At 42.2% G+C, this 21,225-nt stretch overlaps 1 protein-coding gene across 1 annotated transcript in view; it reads right to left on the reverse strand.

The window, feature by feature from the left end:
* Positions 1 to 20,174, reverse strand: part of TCF20 (transcription factor 20) — a 38,857-nt gene extending 18,683 nt beyond the window's left edge. The window contains exon 1 of the mRNA XM_009959785.2: positions 14,565 to 20,174. Within this exon, the coding sequence (XP_009958087.2) occupies positions 14,565 to 20,174 (5,610 nt within the window). The remainder of the gene's footprint in view (positions 1 to 14,564) is intronic.
* Between the last annotated feature and the right edge of the window lie 1,051 nt (positions 20,175 to 21,225).

The following is a 21,225-nucleotide window of genomic DNA, read 5'->3' on the forward strand; positions in this document are numbered from 1 at the left end:
ACAGCAGCAGGCTAAGCATATCCAATTGTTCAGCAGAAATCCCAGACAAGAAGGGCTTTGAAGAAATGCGTGAAGGAAAACAAAAGGTAAACGTGCAGGGTTTTGAAAGTGAGGCACTTCATTTAGAAAATTACAAAATTAGCCTGGATGCACTGACTGGAAGTAGATCATAAGTTCTTGAAACAGAAGAAAAAACAGCAGGATGAAGGCACATAAAATAATGACAAGTAAGTTATGTTTGAGGCATAAGAAAAGAGGAAGCCAGCAGACAAATACAAAAGAAGTAGGTATGTGAAAATGATAGTTTAGAAAAAAAAAATGTGTAACAGTATTCTAAATGGACACTTACTCATTAATAAGAATACCAATTCTTAAAGTAAGGTCTAAAGAGCGGCTCCTATTGCACAGTCAAAATATATTCGACTGCAAGTAAGAATAGGTGAAAAAGGTACAATGCTCATCTTACTGCAAAATGAACAACTTATCTCTCTAGAAAAAGGGTAGTAAATAAAAATACTGCTCAATACTGTTAAAGAGAGGACGATGAGAAGACGACAGCTCCTCCAGAAGCCAGCTGAAGCAGTAGTTGGTGGCAGAGCTATAATAACGAGTAAGCAAAGCATACACAAGTATTCCTGAGGTTGCTGGTGGCTGTTGCTACCACCCAGGAAAAGCAGCCCAAGATGAGCAACAACAACATGTGAAATGAATCCAAGAGAAGAGGTAAAGGTGCAATGCTTGTGGAAGAAGTAATTCCTGTGAGTCAGTACATCTCTCTCTAGTGGTAAACTGTCAAGTAACACATCAGTGTTAAAAAAAAAAAAAAATTTGAAAATAAGATACAAGCTCATGAACTACAGCAATAAATAATCAATCACAGTCGAGGAAAACTAAACAGATTAGTAACACACATTGATGAAATGACCTCAGATACAGAGGAGGTGCTCTATGTAAAATAATATTTGCTGGCCAAAAATCTGAATGGGTTTAAAGAGGAATATGTTATTTCACTATTCAATAATCATCAGGAAAAAACCTACAAACCATAATGATATATGTGCTGCTTAAACTGCCCATTACCATAATAGCTACTTTTCGTGAATTCTAAACTGAATTTATTCAAAAATACCTAGGGTCAGTAGGCTTGACAGGGACACACGACAGAGGAAAACTTCGTATGAGCTAGCAGCAGTCTAGAAGCGGCAGCAAACATAAATAGCAGCAGAAGTCCAAGGCTGGATAGCATTCCGGCTGGATATTACAAAGCAGCTGAGGTAGTGTGAGTAGTTTCCTTAAAGGGCAGACTTAATGTTGTTATCCTGTGGGAAGAGCTTCCTCCATCTAAGGATTAAGGAGCTGTGTGGTTCTCCCCAGATCTGAAGGAGTGGCGAAAAATCCTAATGAAGATCTTTCGGGCTCAGAACACTGCTGAACCATTGTAAAGGCAATAACATTATCTAACTATTTGCAAGCCACATCTTCAGTTTTTATAAATCTAGATCAATCTATACTAAGATAAAAAGGACTGGTATGAGCCATAGACTACTAGAAGTAAGTCACTGGCCAAGATCAAAGAAAAATGTCAATCTATTTTCACCTGAGACAGAAACTGAAGGATACAGGCATTTTTGTTTCATTTTTCATTTATTTTACACAGGCACACCCTCTTCTCACTTCCTATTCCTTCATCTTCTGAAGGCTCTAGCCCAAAAGCAGAAGTGTAAGTCAGCAGTAAAGTCCTCTTTGTTAGACAGCTTCAGAGACTCAGAATGGAAAATTGTTCTTTTGGCATTACCCTTGAAGCTATTTGTCCAGAAAACTGAATTTATTGGCAACTATTCAAAACTCTCGTTCCCCAGGAAGGGCCTCTGCAGATTTCTGCTTAGAGGAATAGTACCATGTGGCATCACTAAAAAAATCCTTATTCTCTCCAATGATAATGTGTGGCACTTCAAAGGAGGAATAATTAAATTTAAGTGTACAAGTTAAGACTGCATTAAAACCTCATAAAATAGTTTTATGTACCTATAATGTGGGTATTGGAATTTTTCTAATCTAACCTAAACAATTTCCTAAAATTAACATCCGAAAAAAAAAAATTGTTGGTTTTCTGGAAAGCACTGGTTATGCACTGTGCCAACCTTGAAATTTGAGTGATTAAATTTAACTTGAGGAGTTATTCCCTCCAAAAACACTTAACAATTAAATATAATAATGAATTTACATATGGTACCAGTACATTCAAGTTAAGATCTTCAGCATTTTAACTTTCTACAAGAAAAGAAAGCTAACATCAGATGAATACATAAAAAAAGATTTATTATCTTCTGTGGACCTGACTCCAAATGATACATGAACAAACTTTAAACTTAGTTTCCTCCCATTAAATCTAACCAACTAAAACATGCAACCTTCTATCAGCTCCTGAATCTTCCAATTTAATTAAGAACACCTGACAATTTAAACACAAACTGTACTTTCAGTTTTCAAAGCACCCTACAAATTTGTCTTAATGGTCACAAAATAACTGGTTTAAAAGTCTACTTAACAGAATAATTAACTGACTTGTCAAAGGCCATGTAGGGAATTTTTGACAGTGCAGGCAAGAAGTCTGAAAAGTTCACAGCTCTCAAACCTTAACTCAAGTACATGAAGTTGTCTTTCCCTCCCATCCTCTCTTTCTTTTTTTTTTTTTTTTTTCTTCTTTCTTTTAAGTTTCACATTGAGCAGCAGTGTCCTTTACAGAAAGTCCCTGTTTCAGACATTCATGCCAGGACACCCTCCTCCTTTTTCCCCTCCCTTAGTAGTAAGTCTTTTATGAAACTGGACAGTCTCCTTTAATCATCAATAACTTTCTGAAACTTAGCAACCATGAGTTCTCCGTAAGAATACAGGAGACAGAGGTGCAGAAAAAGCTGCGATTAACAACAATGTAGTGGTAAAGTACCAACAAAACCACATTTTGTGAAATGATAAGCCATGAGAAAAAGACAAACACACAGGGAGTCAGAACTAAGGGACCTAAGCATAAACCAAAAGAAAACACGCAAGGAGCTAGAAACAGGAGGAAAAAAAAAAAAAGTCACCCATAAGTGAAGACTGCACAACCAGTTTTTAACATCAACCTTTAAGATCTTCTCAGAAGGAAAGCTTAGGACACAGACAACAATTAGCTTGTTGAGACAGGGTTAGTGTATTTAAGCTACAATCGGTTGTGCAACCAGACCTCAGGAAGATATACACACTCTATTTTTACCACTGGTAGCTCAGGTACAAACAAACAGCGCAGAGCCCTGGGCAGGCTTTGCCACTCACCATGGTCTTTGTGTCTTGAGAAGGGTTGGTATTTTACACTAAGTCCTACGCTGTTATGTCTGCTCCTACCAACAGTTCAGCAAGAATGAAGACAACTTAAGTAGATACACATGATTAAAGTCACCCCCCTGAGCACGGCTAGAATGTCTCAAAAGGAACTGTAGCTATTTTAGTCCTTTTAACTGAAGAGAAATGCCTGCTTTAGGTTACTCCAGCTGGCAAATTATGCCAGAGGAGGGGAGGCAGCATCCAGTCCCTAGCGCTTCTAGATCATGGAATAATAATAATAAAGAAAAAGCCCTACGTTTTCACATGTCTAGATAGTTGTACTTGACGTGAGTAATAAATGCTGCAAAGCTATATAAATTTGAGAACCGCCTTAGATAAATTTTAAAGTGTACTTTTTATTGAATTTACTAGTTTGTGTAATTAGTAATACCATTCTGGAAAAAATTCCTATCTGAAGTCAGTGGTCTTGACCAGTCCACTCACTTCCAGACCATTTTAAGACATCAGTTTGTACTCGCACAACCTGCTGCCCGCTCCTATCCCCAGCTGGGGCACTTCCCTGTATCAGTACTGACACTGAGAGTCAAGAAAGCTGGTCCAGCCAAAAAATTAGCCTGATAAAAGTGAGAGGCACAGGAGGAGGCAGGAGGGGAGAATCTGCTAGCCAGATCAGCTACCTGACTTGGTTCAATCACAGAGCAGTACTGCTGGCAGAAGGGGAGGTGTGGGAAAGAAGAATGTATTCTAGCAACCCTAACTTAGCTTAGATGAAATTACCACCGTATTTCATCTTCACAACAGACTCCTCAGTGGAGCCGAAGCAGTTTACAAGGGACACTCTTTGCTCTTTTGTACCTTTAACAGCAACGGAGCCTTGACCTTTTGCTATATTACTACCTCCCTTTACCCTCATCTTATTCCATTTATACCTCATGTATTTCACTTCCCCCAGCCCTTGCCCTGCACTCATCTTTCCCCTAATTCACCCCACCACGGCACAAAGCAATCAAGGACTGTTATCACAGTACAAATGGGAATTTCATCAAGTTCAGGGACAGATTCTGAAAAAAAACCACCACCAAACAGGTTTAGTTGTGGAAAGGAGTGGCATAAGACTATGAAACCATCATTACTGTAAGAGCAACTCAGAACTTCAAAGGGCCCTTTGAGGAAAAAAAAAATATTTTTGATAGCTCCCTACATGAGAGCTAATCCACAGCCAGTCTCCGTGTCCTACGTCCAGGCTGTGCAGTTTTGGCCATTTGCTCTGTTTCCTGCTCCTATCTCCCCTCCAGGCTCAACGCTGCCGCAGGAATGAGCTGTTGAGGGCAACTACCATCAGAATTCCCATGCCCATATTCCCCAAACAACCTCGTGCCCACATCTTCAGCTACATACCTTCTCAACATGGCTCAAGCCACTTATGCTCACCCATAGCTTTAGCAATACAAGACTGCTGTTAAATGCTAATTGCTTACTAATGAAAACTAATCATCATGCAATTAAACTTTAATCGCTAAGCAGCTGGCTGAGATCCAATTCGTTACAATGAAGGTTCATTAATAACTTTTTTTTCCGAAGTGCTCTATCCATGAAGACTACCCTATACTTCAAACAGGGTCCAGCTAAGTGTATGAAATTGTTTGAAAAATATTTCCTGTGCCAAGAAAGGAAGAAAAACTACCCAGAGCACAACAGTGTAAGAGTAGCATAGTTTAAATTAGCAGAAAAGGATGGTTTTAAGATTCAGGGAACCTGAACTCCGTTCCTAGCTTCTTCTATAACCTCAGGCAAAGTGCAGCACAGACAGAACCTCTTTTCTCCAGTTCCTGTCTCTGCAGAGTAACGTTCTTCAAGGCAAAAAAAAATGAGCTTTAATCTTGCTGTAGTTTCTAAAATTATTAAATGAATACTCATCATACTTCAGTTTTATTTTTACTCATCTTTCTAAATCTAGGGAAATTAATCTAACCTCTTTCAGAACATATTTCTCTAATTAAAAAAAGATATTTGGGTTATATAACTAGGTTTATAATGGGCAGATAGATGAAAATTTACTTTTGAGAAGAAAGAAGTTTAAACACTGCTTTCTATATTACATTTAAAAAAAATCTCACACCACCATCAGTGTTTCAGTTTTGCCTGCACCATTCCTACCCCAGCCTGGCTACTGCATAAAGCACTATGCTTATATAGCTTTTTATGAACTTGGTTTGCATTGCAGCATTTGAAGAGCTTTCCTTTATTATGAATGTTGGAACATTAGTAGAGCTGAAGCATTATTTCTGCTTATTCAGTGATCAAAGGATTCAGGATAACTTTCATTTTAAAAATATAATGGAGATACTGTACATTTTTTTATTTAAAAGTCTTACAAACGATAGAATGTAATTCTAATAGCCCATACAATATTATGTAACAGAAAGTAATGAATTCTTATCTGCAGAAATTAACCTCTTATCAAACTGAACAAGTAACGAAATATTAAGAAGAAATATTTTTTCAAAATCATGGAAAATATTTTTTATGGTTTGCATTTTTTGTCTAGTTGTAATCAAGTATCAATCACTTTAAGCACAGAGGTGTGGAGCAGAATAAACTTCTAAAGTTCTTGAACGTCCTTCAACACTTTTGTTAGTAGCATTCTTCTCATGAAGTTAATAGGATACAGCTCAAGTGATTATCATCTGGAATTAATCTAAGTTAAAAAAGGTTAATTCAGTTTAAGTTAACAAAACAAAACACAAACAGCACAACAGCCCTCCTCCCCAGTTTTACGGAATTTTAACAACTTTTTGCCAGCACAGCTTAAAGAGATTCAAACTAAAATGACACATAATTGGATTGTATTCAGTCGCTATTGAGAATTTAGCAAGAGTTTGGCATCTCTACAGAAACAGGCAACTTAAATCTTATAAAAATGATTGTGTGAGCTTGTGGATAGTCAGACAAAAAGGTCTACAGCTTTGTTTAGAAATCTCCTGCACAGAGAATGCCCCATTCACATTTGGAAGAGCTTCTTAGAAATTAATGTTACTTAAATGTATTTTTAAACTAAAATTGTACACAGATTTTGACGATCCCTGATGGTTTATAGAAAGGCGACAACTGTGGAATAAGCAAGTTCCTTTTTACATAAGTTTCCAGTGCTCCTGGCTACAACTACTGTTAAGCGGTTAAACATCCTATTCTTTCCCAACGCTCTATTGTCAGTATATCCATTTTCTGCTTTCCTCACTCCACATGCTAGACAAACAGTAAAATATAAAACCACATGCAAGCGCAGACATAATGCTTTTGGGATAAGCTAATGGCAAAGGAGTCTGCTAGTAATGATGCACAAAAATTACTTCCCTGCCTACCCTTCATCTTCTCTCTGCCCCCATACAGAGGGTCAATACTGGAGAAATCTTTCCTCTTTTCCCCTCATCATCTTTATATTTGAGACCTCAACTAAACTGTAACTCCTGACATCTACAATCCAGGATCACCAATACGCTTCACCAGTTTTACCTGATTTCTACTCACAATAAAGTCAATTTGATTAATGGCTTCCAGTCACTCAAGATACTGAAATATATGCATCAGAAACGTAGATGTGGAATCTACCTGCCCACCTCTTCAGCATTTGAGGCTTGCAATACCAATACACAGAGCTGCTGTGAGCTACAAAGTGCTGTAGCACTAGTCATTCACGCTTCTAGGTCCTTAACAGAGGAAGGCAATGAACTGAGATACAACAGAGGCTCCTACGAGGTTCTCATCTCTGTGGCGGCACACTCTTACAGACCAGGAGTCATGACAGCACAGAGAGTTTCAGTAGCACAGCAGATGGCAATGCCTTTCTGAGAAAACCGAATCTGAAGTTCATTATTCAGCCTGTCTTTCAGAATTTCTTCACCACCCAAAATTTCATGCTTCCTTATTTTTCTAACACTGCGGAAGAATACTAAAGATGCTGCCATTTCCTGAGGCATGAAAATGAATGTTAAGCTCGTTGTACTAAGGACTGTCTTCAAGAAAGAGCGAGCATATTTCCAGCTCAGGCAACTTGGTGTTTGGATGCAGTTTGTCAACGAAAACCAAGAACTCAACCACTTTAAGGGTAATTGGAGAAGATGTCTCAAAATTCTATGGCACTCCTCACTTGAGGGGTTAAAGCATACTAAAAGCTGTTGCCAGAGATAAAAATAAGCAGACAATGTTCTCAATACACTCTTTTTTTCAACCACTGCTAGCAGGCAGGTTTTTAATTTGTTACTGATTTCCCTTTCCCCAGAGTGAAAAATTAAGCTCCAGTGTCACTTCTTCCTACTCCGGAAATTTTTCCCTACTATTACAGGTCTGGGTGTAAGAAACACAGGTTTCTCTTTCTGTGTTTGTCAGGCATGTGGTCTTTGAAGCAGCTGGTTATTATTTCAGCTGAACCCTGACCTGATGCAGAACTACACTTGAGGGTTGGGTTTTTTTTGGGGGGGGGGGGCAGGGGGGAAGGCAGAAAGGAAAAAATATGTCAGGTTCTGCACATTTTTCCTCTCTAAAAAGAAGGATAATGAATAAGAGGTCAGCCTTCACCTCCCAACACTTTGAAAAAGTAGCACCATGGGCCTAAACCACTTCCAAGTGGTGGTGTCACCTGGGTACAATTTCGTGTTACAGCTAACTTGATCTAATGGTTATAATTATCAGTGGAAAGGGCCCTCCCTGTCAGACATAGCAAACATGGTTCAGAGAGTAAGCAGATTCAGATGGCTGATCTGGCACAAAGATCCCCCATGCCAAGCTAGTCTTCTGATGGACTAGCTAGCTAAAAATCAACCCACTGTGCAAACGCACAGTTGGTAGATCCAGCATAAGGGAAACAGTGGGAGCGAGCAGCTTGCAGAGAGGATAAAGTAGGATCACCCCTCGACAGCAACTCACTCCTAGCCTGCCTTACGGATAACAAAGCACACCTATGCCAAATCAGACATTCAGAATAAACAGATACCTTTAGACTCATGGTGCCACATAACTCTGGTTTCTGGGGCTAGAAACTCTTTGCTTTGTTTTGCCAGAGGTAGCTAACCTTACATGATTTTCTCAGTTCTACTGATTCCCTAGCTTAGGCATTTGATTAGCCACACAGTTAGGAACCTTTTAAAACCAATTACTTACAGTGTGTAGGACTGGTTTTGTTAGACTTTGATTTCCCAGATCTGAGAATATAAATAGTTTAATTCCCAGTGATCACTCTAGGCACCTTTCTCTACCTGATCTACAGTTAGGGTCCAGAATGGTAGAGATAAACAAAAGAAAATTATTCTATGAAAGGAAGAGAGTAAACAAAATATTATAGATAGGCAATCCTTATTTCCTCTATGGTAGAGATTTCCACAGGTAAAATACTGTGAGATCAACTAGCAAGAGTCTTAAGTGGTCAAGAACAGCTTTTCTGTGTGAAAACAGAAGTTGTTCTCTGTGAAATCTGGATAGCATATGTAAACCTACCTCCAGCCCTACAAACTAACAAAGGCACACTCAACATCAGCCAGAAGGCTGCCACTGCCCCACACTAGTGAAAAATTCAAATCAAAGTATCAATTTGCAAAGAAAGAGACATGCATTTAGGTTCTGAACTTCTGTGAGCCCATATGTGTTTTTTTAAGAACCTTCTCCAAAGTCAGTCGGATCTTCTGAACAGGTTTTTTTAACAGTCCTGAAACAGGCAGATTTCTCCTCTTCAGGTAAGCAGCAGGCTTTGAAAAGATAATCCATGGAGAGTCAGGCAGACAAAATTCCAGACCGGTGAGAGAAAACCCAGAATCTGCTTCCATTTTACTGTAGATCATGGGCAGATTTTACCCTACACCGCTTGTTACTCTGAAGATCTCCTGACTGAAACCCAAGATGAACCTTTTAACAAGCAGCAACATAGGAAGAAGGTTCGAAGGACTTCTTTCTGCGTATAAGGATTAAAAAGATTTCTCAAACTGGGAATGAGAAAAGCATTACATTCTTTAGACCTTTTAAAAGATCTTTAAAAGGGGGATAAACAAGTTCTCCTTTCAGAGAGCACTGTCAGCAGAAACAAGAGCTAGATTTTCCTTCAACAAGGTCAATTCTGACAATGGGCGGGGGGGGGGGGGGGGGGGGGGGCGGGGAAACAAAAACAAAAAAACCCACAACCCCAGAAATAATACCTGTGCTAGGCCAGAGGAACATCATACCACCTCCTAGTGAATAGCTTTTTACAAAACAATAGTAAAACTATCTTCTTGGATTCTGCAACTCAACCTAACACACAGAATGTTCTCTGCATTGTTCTCTTCACTTACAGTTTCTTAAATTTAATACTGAGAATAAAAATCATTAATTCTTTTGAACATTAACTCTGCTGAAAACTACCAAACTAACTTTAGAATTTCGCCAGTTTCAAAGGTAACCAAGATTTCCTCTTGAATGAAAATTAATTTCTCATGAATAGGAAAACAATGAAAAGATAAACAAGGTAGGAAACTGTTTTAAAGGTATTTATAGCAAATTGCATGCAATTGTTAGTTTTCCAAATCTGTAATTGCAAAGAAATCGTTGACATGACTGTAATAAGAGACCAAAAAAATTCCAGAGGAAGAATATGGATATATTTTCAAACCTGCTGCAGGAATATCTGCTGTATGATTCCTACTATCATAAGGCAAAGATCATATCCCAAATCACTTATAATCTGCTTTACCTAAGCAGTCCAAAACACAGTGCCTGGTCACCTTCAATATTTGAAGGAAAGCATTCTACAGGCAAGAGGATCACCCAGCACTAGGGAGATGTCATTTTTTCAGTTCAAGATTTCATTAGCCTTGGAACCAAAAATGTCTACCTGCAAGTAGGCCAATTACTATGGTTTAACAAGAAGTTTAAGAGAGAAATACAGAGTACTTGGCAGGTGCCCATCTAATGGGGTATCTAAATGAACCTCAAAATAAGGAGGATTAAGCCATTCTGCAACTGAAACAGCCCAATTAATTTGATCAGGTATTCGCATTCTCAGAGCCAAGAAGCCTTCTGGAGTGGCCAGTGAAAGAGGAACACCTTTTTGCCTTTGAGAAGGGCAGATTCTAGTACTTTGGAAACCAGCTGGATTGCTGCTGAGAAGATAATCATTCACATCATTTCCAGTCTAGGGTGAAATCAGACTTTAAGGAAAGCTCAAAGCTCAGGAGAGTGACTTCACAGTTTGAGAAACCTTTTTAAGATAATTCCTTCTCATCTCAAATTCTTCTAGAGCATCTGGTACAAGTCAATCTTTGAGCAGCTTCACATACATTCTGAACCTTCCTTGAGATTGACTACAGGGCTATTCTCAAAAAAAACCCTGCAGTAAGACAAAGACATTTATTCACAAGAAACAGAAAACTTTACATAGCAAGAAAAATGCTTCAAATTCCTTCCTGATTCTGGAAGGCAAACAAGAAGCAGAGATCTTTGGGGAAAAAACAAAAAAGCTTCCATGTGAGAAAAAACAGGTGAGTTTGTGTGAGAAGAAGAAATGCAGAGCAAGTTACTTATGCCACTACCTCTAAAACATTGTTTGATGGTTTAGAGCCTTTGACTAGAAGATTAAGTTTTCTCATTTCTATACTAGGATGCTGCATAAGCAGCAACAATAGAGCCAGATCTCTAAAGAAAGTATTGCAACTCAACGGTATGGATTCAGTTTAAATTTGGTGCGCATTTGCCTTTTGTACTACAAACAGTTTACATAGATTTTGAATTATGGCAGTATTCCATTTGCACAGAATGCATTACATATATCAATTATTCACTTCCAGGCTCATGACCCTTCGTATGCCATAAATGAATGTCTTTCCTTACCCCAGACCAAATCTAAGACCTAGATTTCTGTATGCTTGTGCACACATATGTCTACTCTCTCCTGCTAGCAAGCAGCTACATGGTTTGCACATCTGCTTTTCCAGGACACTAACACTGACAAACTGCACGTCAGAGGGAACAAAAAGAAAATGCACTTGCAAAGCAAGGAAGAGGTAAAAAAGAGCATACACCACAAGCATAGGAAATCAGCTGTCTGAGCCAGAAGGCTATCCTCAGGCAGTGGGGCAAAAGAGTCTAGTTCAACAGAGCCTTTCCACTGCCTGGGGATGGCTTCTGGCAGGCACACCTCTGAATATCCTGACTGCCATCTTTGTGTTGCACATAACTCTCTCCTAACCGAAGGGGGAGGATATACTGCTTCCAGAGAACAATATAGCACTATGCTTCGCTACAACAGGATAAAAAGGTTAAGGAAAAAAATGTTAGGAGAAAACCTATTCCATTATTTGTGACAGAGGTGAAAGAGAAAGATGGCTTACTCTTAGGGATGTAATGCAGAAGAGCCCAGCATTCAGCTAAAACACCAGTTACGGTGTTTGTACAAGACATAACAAAATAAAGCACACACAAGAAAATGGTCTCCGCCTCTGAAAGTTCAGTCTTATAATCAGATTAAAAATGGACCCAGACGCAACAGTGGAGAGCACTGAAAAGGCTAAATATTACGTCTCATACACAGAAAGTAAGCAGTATTTCTTACAGTCTTAAATAGGAAGGATTAGGAAGAAATAATTTTTAAATTAAATGAGATTTTGGATCTGAGTGACAGGAAAATCAGGACAAGATGGCAGACGATGGATTAAGGATGATGTAGATTAAAAGCCACGTTTTGAAGTGAGAGTCTGGGATTAAAGAACCATTTTTAAGTTCGTGGCAGAAGAACGTGAATCAGCAGCAAAAAGGAAGCTCTAAAAGACTCTGGAAAGAAGTGACCGGGTTACCAAAAGCTACCCAAAAGCACGGCACTCCAGGATAAAGGGAAGGAAAACACAAGCAGAACTTGAGTGAACCCCACACAAAAAGCTGAGAGTAACGAACAACAGCCTCTACAAGAACAGTGGAAAGAAAGGAGGTAATCAAAAGAGGACACAGACGGGAAACAAAGGTGTAACAACACTTCAAGAGCAGCACAGCTGATAGTGACAAATGTAGCTGACAGGGAAAGGAAAATGAAGTACTGGATCTGAACCTTAGCTAGGAAGAGATCACCGTAAACACCGATTACAATTGTAGCAGAGCACAATTGAAGTCACAGTGGAGGACAAGAGCCCCAGACAATGCACTCAAAGAATTTTGAGATGAAAAAAGGGAAAGGAAATTAAGAGGTAGGTGCAAAGCCAAGAGAGGCCACAGGCATTTTGTACACTTTTTTAAAAAAAAAATGGGAAACACTCATGTCTGCAGGTACTACGAGGGAAAATAAAAGCTAGGAGTTGAGCAAGTGATTAAAGGAAAGAGGTAAGACAGAAAGGACACAAGGTTCAAGGGAGATAAGGAGATGTTCTTGTAGGGTGCCATAAGGGCAGATGAAAGGGTTAAGGAGGAAAAAAAAAAAAAAAAAAACCACTTTATATTTGTGACAAGAAGATGATGATAACAGTTGGAAGAAAGTGATAAAGGGTAGGCCAAAGTGTATTCAGTCAGAAAGTCATCAAGATCCCATGCAGGGAAAGAACTAGATGTCAAACAAATGTAAAACCCCTATAAAAATGTTATGGATAATGGGCTACTATTTGTCAAGTTTGATTACAGCCCATTAGCATAGCACTGCCAGGCATGTCCCCTTTCCAGGTACATGAACACAAAAAGGATTGCTAGAGTGGTTCAAGAACTTGCAAAGAAGGTATTTGCTATTGGGAGAACATGGATCATAAATGAAAGACATCCTGAAAACAGGATAAAGGGACAAATCAGGCTGGAGAGATCCAAATTCAAAACACAGGTGAACTACAAGACATATGAAAGCACAGCCACATTGCAAGTAGAATCCAAATGGTGGTGGAGATTCTGAAAGAAACCTTGCAATTATCAGAGATAAGAAATTCAGCAGTTGCATCAGAACAAGCATGCACGCACAGCTCAATGAAAACCAAATGAAATTAACTGACTTTGTTTAATGAGAGGCTAGAAACAAGAATGCAGGCCAAATCAAGTTAGGGCAAAGAAGCATGTAATTACTGTCAAAGAACTGTGAGTGAAAATGCAGAACAAGCCAGAAATCAAACCTGAAGAGAAAAGCTTGTGGGGAGGAAATGAGCACACTGTATGTAACAATACAGAGTGAAGAAAAGATAAAAACAGGATCCCAACACTGTTCAGAAACGGAAGAATCTGAAGGCAACAGGAAAATGTAGTCTAGTGCCTCTTCCATGGTCTGACCCAGGACAGAGAGCGTAATGCAAAAGGTAACCATAAATAAAGGGATGCAGTACTGATGATGGCAAAGAAAGCCACATTAACTGTGGTTGTAAAGTGTCAGCTTCTGTCTCAGAAAATCGGGAATAGAGAGTGTCTCCATCCACAACTAGGTGTGGTTGTGAATAAAATTCTCCCTTTGTCCCCGCTTTAATTTTACATATTTCTTCTCACTCATTGTATACTCATACTCTGGAGAAAGTCAATTATCAGTATGATTTGTGGTGTAATTCCTATTGAATTCATCGGTACTAAACCCATCCAGGTTTCACTTAAAGCTTACAGACCTCTGTGCGATTCTACTCTATCCACCTTATTTTGCAAGGACTGCAAATTCTCCTACAGTTGTGCAATACGCATTACAGTCACAGAATAACTTCGGGTGGAAGGGATCCCTGCTGAAAGCAGAGCCAACTTTGAAGCTGGATCCAAATTCAGAGGTAAAGTGGGTTGCTTAGGCCCTTGCCCAGTCACATTTGTGCACCTCCAAGAACAGATATACCACAGCTTGTCTGTCATTCCCCCTCCCTCAGTTCAATGGTTGACCACTCTCACTGTGAATTTTTTTGCCTAATATTGAATTAGAATTTTCTCCGTTGTAATTTGTGTCTGCTGCCACTTGCCCTTTCACTGTATGACTCCTCGAAAAGCCCTAAAATACCTTAAATATCTAATGGGATAGAATAAGGAGGAGAAAAAGATCATTATAGTCACAAGAAAGCCTTTGGACATCCAATAATGAACATGCAGCTTTTTGATGCCTGAAAAATCTGTCTGATCAGGTGTGGCAGAGAGCTAAACAAGGCCATCAAAAGAACATCACCAGAGATTTATTTAAGATGAAAGATGATTGCTTAAGACATGAGAGAAGAACAAGGAAAAACGGAATTCGAAGTGGTACACGTATTGCAAATGAAAACAAATAATTTTGTATAGCAAGGTTAGGTACTCACCATCTCTCTTGCGATCTCCACAGCTTCCTGCAGCCCATAGAGCCTGCCACAGACCAGGTAGATCCCATTGGCCCAGAGAATACAACCCTCATGGACCCAAAATTCATTGCTGTCAAGAGGTAGTTCAGGAATTTGTAACTCCAGCTCAGTGCCACCTTCTGAAGTGGCCATAGAGGGTTTTGAGTCCAAAGGAGTCTTTTCACCACCACTGCCACCGTCAGTGGTTGCTTTTTTACAAGAAGCTCCCCTTGAAAGTGACCGAGAGGCTCCACTACAGTCCTCAGAGCGGTGCCGCCTCTTAAAGCGGGGATGAGCAGCTAGGCTTCTTTGTTCCTTCTGTTGTTGCTGTTCCTCCTCCTCCTCCGTATCTGTCTTGGAACCATTAGAAGCACTTTTGTGCCGTACCTTGACCTTGCTCTGCATTTCTGTGGCCCTCTTTGGAGGTGGGTTCTTGGGCAAAGTGGCTGCGTAATCCTGGGGGTAGAAAGGACCAAAGAGGTCACCCATGTTACGATAGCTGGCCCATTTGCCACACAGGCAGCAAACCAGATGCCCTAAGACAGAAGACTCTGTTACTACAGGGCCCTGCAGCATGAAAGTTGAGGTGGGCAGCACTTTGCTCTCTGCATTGCTAGGAGGGGGTGTTGAAGACCTCTGTCCTTTCCGACCCCTCACCAATTTGTTCTGCTCCTCTTCCTCCGCATTAATGATTGTGCACACAGCGCCTAATTCACACTTGTTTACCACATGAATATAAGGGAAAAAGGACTTATTCTTGGAGTCAGTTTTATCTACAGACTGGGTAGCGTATTTAAGCTTGATCTCTGGTTCTTGAGGCTCCACAATTGGAGCAGCCCGTCTAGGCTTCCGCTTCCGTGGCTGCGCTGCAGGTTTTCGCCTCTCCCTCCTTTGCCTCTTCGGCTTTGGCTCACCACCACCTACCCCTTCTGAAGACTGTGAAGGTACTGGTGGAGGTGGCGGAGGTGGTGGCAGTTGCTGCTGTTGCTGCTGCTGCTGTTGCTGCTGCTGCTTCTTCTGCTTGTTCACGCTCCCAATTGGCCTCCCCTTTTTCTTTCCAGAGGGAAAATATCCCTTTGGAGGGAAACCATCTGGCTTGGGTGAAATGTTTGTCACATCTCCATCTTTTTCCTCAGACTTTGGATTTGGTTCAGAAGTAAACACACTGGAAGGGGAAATTGTTTTTGAGTCGGAAAAGGTCAGAGTTCCAGCTCCGCTTACAGATCCATCAGCTCTTCCCTGACCACCTGATTTCTGAGACGGTGGTGGTGCTGCACTGGATCCTGCTCCTTCTTTACCAACACTGGCAGTTTCAGGGACCTCTTTCTTGGTTTTATCATCCTCACTGCTCTGCCACTCTTCTGAAGATCTCGGAAGAGTTATTTCACCAGCTGTATCCTGGCTTGCCGGCCCCACTTGATCTGACATGTCTCCTTTTCTCTTCTCAGCCTCTGGTCCATGTCCAGCCACGTTTCCTCCTTCAGGTCCGCTCTTAAGGGACAGAATGTCATCAAGAGTGACAGTATCTGCACCAGTTTCAGCACTGTTGGTAGAAACACTTCTCCTAATATTGGGAGATGTAATTTTTTGAACAATAGCTTCCAGTTTTAATCCTCGCCCCTTTCTCGGGGGCAGTATTTTGGTCTTAGCCGGGCTTGTGAGGGAAACAGCAGGGCAATTCCTATTATCAGGACTTGGCAGGTCCTTGAAGGAATCTCCCTTTGCAACTGACTTGCCAACATCTTGGCTTTGAGATGAATGGGCGTAGGAGTTGTATGTTTTATCAGCTCCTTCTTTTGCTGAAGCCATCAGTCGCCCTTTATCTTCACTGCCACTGTTCTTCATATCCTGTGGCTGTCTTTTGGTAGGGATAGGCGAGATGAAAGAACGGACTCTCCTCCTCATAATTAATGGATTTTGAGGAGACTGGTCTTCCTGGCCAGGGAGCCTGAGCATGGCATTACCAGGCTTGGGCAAGTCTGTAGACTCCTCTCGTCGATGCCCATCACTTTCTTGAGGGCAAAATCTTTTTTGGTTGACTGCTCCGAGAGGGCCACTGCTTTTGGCAGGAGAAGTTTGCCGAGAGAGGTCCCAACCAGATTCGTGATGCTGCAACTTCTGGTTGCCGTGTTTCAGTTCGGTGCATTTGCTCTGAGTACTGTCACTCCCCATAAGGCAGCGCCCAGCTTCCTGGCTTCCAGTATCATGATAAGAGCTACCCTGAAGGTACATCATTCCATCCTTGTCATTTTTTAAGGGACTCCTTACTCTTTCCAGAAACTGCTGTTGTCTTGGGCTCTTCCTTGCTCCTTCCTGCCTGTGCTGAGCTGCAGCAATCACACCCTGAGCAGTGCTGCTTGCCCAATCTTTGTATTCTTCTTGCTGCTGCTGGTATATCTGTCTCTTGTAATGATACTGGGAATTTAAACTCTGGTTAGGGTCACCGAAACCATGAGGCCTAGCATTTGTGTGGTATGCTGAAGCCAAAGATAGGCCTTCTGAATTCTGAGGGTAAGCAGAATGCAAGGAACCCCTGTTTACTCTTTCAGATAGCGTCATGTGGGGGTTCATGTGATGCAGATCTGTCGCTGGGCCTCTGCTTCTGCCTGGTGACATTTTCAGCTTATCAGCAAGATCCTGAAATTGAGAAGGTGATTTACCCCTGCTGCTTCCAGTTCTGCCAGGTGCTCGTCTCATCTGTGTCGATCTGCTGTCCTGCTGGGGAATGTAGTCTGGAGCAGCATCAGAGACTGCAGCTCCAGGGCTAGCGTTGCCTCGGAAAGATTCATGCTTGATGCCAGCAGGATGACAATGGTCTCCTGTTTTTTTATTATTGAGACTAGCAGAGCTCTTTGACTGTTCAAAATCTTCTTCTTTTATTTGCCCACTGTGAGCTTTCATCTTTGTTTCCATGGATACTAAACCACCAGGGAGTATTACTGACTGGCTCAAGCCAGGGGCAAGACGTTCACTCCTTCCACTTCTGGCCTCAGGACCCATGTGCCCCATTGGGTGAGGGCCAGGATCTCTGACAAGTTGCCTTAATGGAGATATGTCACAGATCACTGATCTCCTCTCTGAGAGTGCTCCCCCTTCATGGGCAGAAGACTGAGATTCCATATCAAACTTTCTAGCAATAGGGTAATCAGCTAGATTTATCTGCTTCATGTCAGGAGCTGTGCTGCTCGACTTCCTATCCCAGGGACCCCAGTGAGGACCTTCCAGGAGAGATCCCATGCTTTTATTTAAGAGGCCTCTATTGGCCAATTCATTGGTTTGACTAATTAAGATATTGGGCCTCATGGCTCCCTCCAAACTCCCAGCCATCCCAGAATGCTCCTGTGCATTCCTAGAATACCTTCTGTCTGGATGATGGTGGTACCCTTGTAAGACCTCCTGTAGGAGGCTAGGAAACTTCTCATTCCGGCCTTTGCGCTCACTGTGCCCTGGAAAATCCCCTTTTTCTTGACCAGAAGGATACTGTGAAAAGCTGCTGATATTTCTCTGTATACCAGCTGCTATATTGTCCTTGTAACTGTATCTCAAACTGCCAGGAGATTTGGACGGTTCTGTTCTTGCAGGAAAATTTGGCCCAACAACTGCATGACTAGGCTGGCTGTTCCCCTCTCCGTTATGGTTAGTGTTATCTCCACTCTTGCTCCCTTTACCTCCTCCTTGAGTTTCTGGCTGCGTCCCTGTGTGCCCAGCTTCTTTTGCTCCACTAGCACTAGCTGGTGCCTGAGTGGCTGTGGAAGCATCATCTTGTGCAGGTTTATCTTGTCCACCTGACTTTTCTACTCTTCCTGTCATGGCTTCCCGGGAGACAATCACCCCAACTGCTTTTTCATTCACTTTTGGAGCATTTTCCACAGCTACCACAGCTTCCTTCCCATCAGGGGAGGCCACATCTTCCCTAGCTGCAGGGCTGCTGCTGAGTTTTGATGGCTCATTCTGAGAGCCTTGTGCTGGTGAGGAGTTGGATCTCTCTAAGTTACCCCCTTTGTAAGTGGTGTCAGAGCTGGTGCTCTGACCACTCAGCTGTCTCACCCTTTCCCCCTGATCCTCTGAACTACTGGAACAGCCACCATCAAGGGACTCTGCCAGGGGAGACTTAAGTTGCTCCTCTGCCTGGGAGGAGCCTTCTGAGTTGGTGCAGCTGTCGGCCTTCTTTGAAGAGGATGACCTTTTGGAACTCTTTTTCTGAGGTGCCAAGGCATCTGAGAGCAACATGTGCTGGACTGTATTGGGCAGATTGGCCACTTGAGAACTTAGAGCGCTCAGGCTGCTCAGCCCTGGATCTGTGAGCCTTTTTTCCTGCAGGCCTTCCAGCCCAAACCCCTTGAATCCTCCTGCATGAGCATTGGGGCTTGGCATCATAGATGGTGTAGGACTAAGCTGAGGCATCATCTGCAGGATTCGGTTTCTAGAACCCATGGACATGTTGCCTTGCCCACACTGGAGATTTTCTCCACCTGGCATGAGTGGAGAAGGGGTAGAGCTGCAGCTTGGAGACTGGACCACAGATGCAGCAGGAGACGGATTAGAGATTGGACTGAAGTTTTGGTGGAACTGCATCGGCGACCTCACAGGAACTTCAGTCTGGCTGTATTGTCCCACTTGACTTTGAAGAGAGAGCTTGGTGGCAGCATTTGAATACTGCATTACGTGCTGAGGTGGGTGCTGTTGCTGCTGCCCCTGCTGCCCACTTTGGGGCAGCTTAGACTGCTCAAAGCTTTTTATCGGTTGAGTCTGAAAGCTGTAGTTTGACTGGGTCCCATATGCCTGTGCATTGGAACCCACAGCATGGCCTTCATACTGCGACCCAGAATTCACACTGTAGCTTCCGTCATAATTCTGTCCTGACTGGCCAAAACGCTGTGGGGAGGGGAAAGAGGAGGAGGAAGATGACGAAGGTGGCTGATAGTGTTGGCTGAACTGACCCACTCGTAACTGGTACCCAGAAGCAGAGGAAGGCAGGGTGGATGGACGCTGCATTGGCTGCAAGTGTGAGGTGCCAGAAGCAGACTGGTTGGAAGCCTGGGGTAAAGGCTGATGAGACTGATAGATCTGCTGTCTCAGCTGCTGCACCTGCTGCTGCTGGCTAGAAGCCTGCTGCTGATACTGGGCACTCCCTGGAGAAAAAGGACCAGTATAATCCTGTTGGTAGTGGGATACACCCCCAAGGGTCGAGTGCTGTGTTTGAAACTGGCCCACATGTCCCTCACTCCCATACTGACTCCCAAAGCTACTCCCCTGAGGGGGCCCATAGCTCTGTACTGGTCCAGAAGGCCTGCGCTGAGGTGGCTGCTGCCCTCCTGACGCCACTGGATCTTTGTTGGCAGCCATATAGTAAAACTCTCCTGCTTCTTTTCTGAAACCTTGGTAGCTCTGATGGCCAGAGCTCTCACCAGGCATTGCTGTAGAGGCTCCTGTTGCTCCACGACGTCCACTGCCAGCACCTCCTCCAAAGCTCTGGAACATCTGGGCCTGCTGGCGGGGGCTGAACTCTTCCAGTCGGGATGAACCGTGCACTTCCTGCGGGTAGCTCTGCTGGTTTCCGTGGTAACTACTTTGCTCCCGAAAAGACTGCATGCTGTTCAGCAGCAGAGCAGCAGCTCGAAAGCCCTCCTAAATGGGGAGAAAGAGAAAAAAAAAAAGGTATAGCATACATCTCCCAGTCACACCAATACCACTGTTCAACTTCAGTGTTTTAATAGCAATTAAAATTTAGTATTTTTCTCCTACTTTCTGGTACATGAATGTGTATCCTCTCTCCTTGCAACATTCTAGATAGTGCAAGTAGGAAGAATCACTCACTTTCAAGAAAATACAAGTCAGCAGCCTACTACCGGTTGGAGCATGTTTTCAGCATTAGTACTTCCCCGCAGACATTTACTAACTGGGTCTGTTTACATGCCCCTGAAGAAATAAACTTCCAACAGTATTTTGTGAAGCAAAGGAGGACAATCCTCACCCTCCAGCTATTCGGAATGGCTAATACTGGGAGTAACCAAGTATTTTGCTAACATGTTTAAAGACAGAAGAATCCTGCAACACTCTCAAACTACACTTGGATCTACTGCAGCAATGATATGCCACAAGGTCCGTGTTTCACTCTGGGAAAGATCTCTATTAGAAAACACTCAAAATACAGTTAACCAAAGCTCAAACCAAGATACTCCAATGAAAAGGATCTACGGGAACCTGTTAAAGAACTGGCACCAGCATGCTCAAAGACATCTGCTCCATGCTCTGTTCTCGACTACTCCAGTGACACTTTTAGGTGAAACCCAACACAGCAAGTCAGCACATTGTATTTCCACACAGCACCATCCCACTCTGCTTTGTTTTAAAAGATGGAAAGTCAGAACAAGTCCACCCTATTTGAGCAAAGGGAGTTTACAACTTCATCCCTTAGGACTTTTCTATTACCTCGAATTAAACTTATCTGAAAACATTTGTCAGCCAGAATACACATTTTGGAATACCATGTACGATCATCTACATTTACATAATCAACTCCTAAGTAAATGCACTTCAGGAATGCTCTCCTATGTACTTCAATCTGTTATTCAATGTGTAGAATCATGACTCATCCTCAAGGACTGGACCACAGCTGCAAAATTGTTTGGGAACCCTGGCT

Source organism: Leptosomus discolor, chromosome 1 (genome assembly GCF_034619465.1).
Source record: "Leptosomus discolor isolate bLepDis1 chromosome 1, bLepDis1.hap2, whole genome shotgun sequence".
NCBI lineage: Eukaryota > Metazoa > Chordata > Aves > Leptosomiformes > Leptosomidae > Leptosomus > Leptosomus discolor.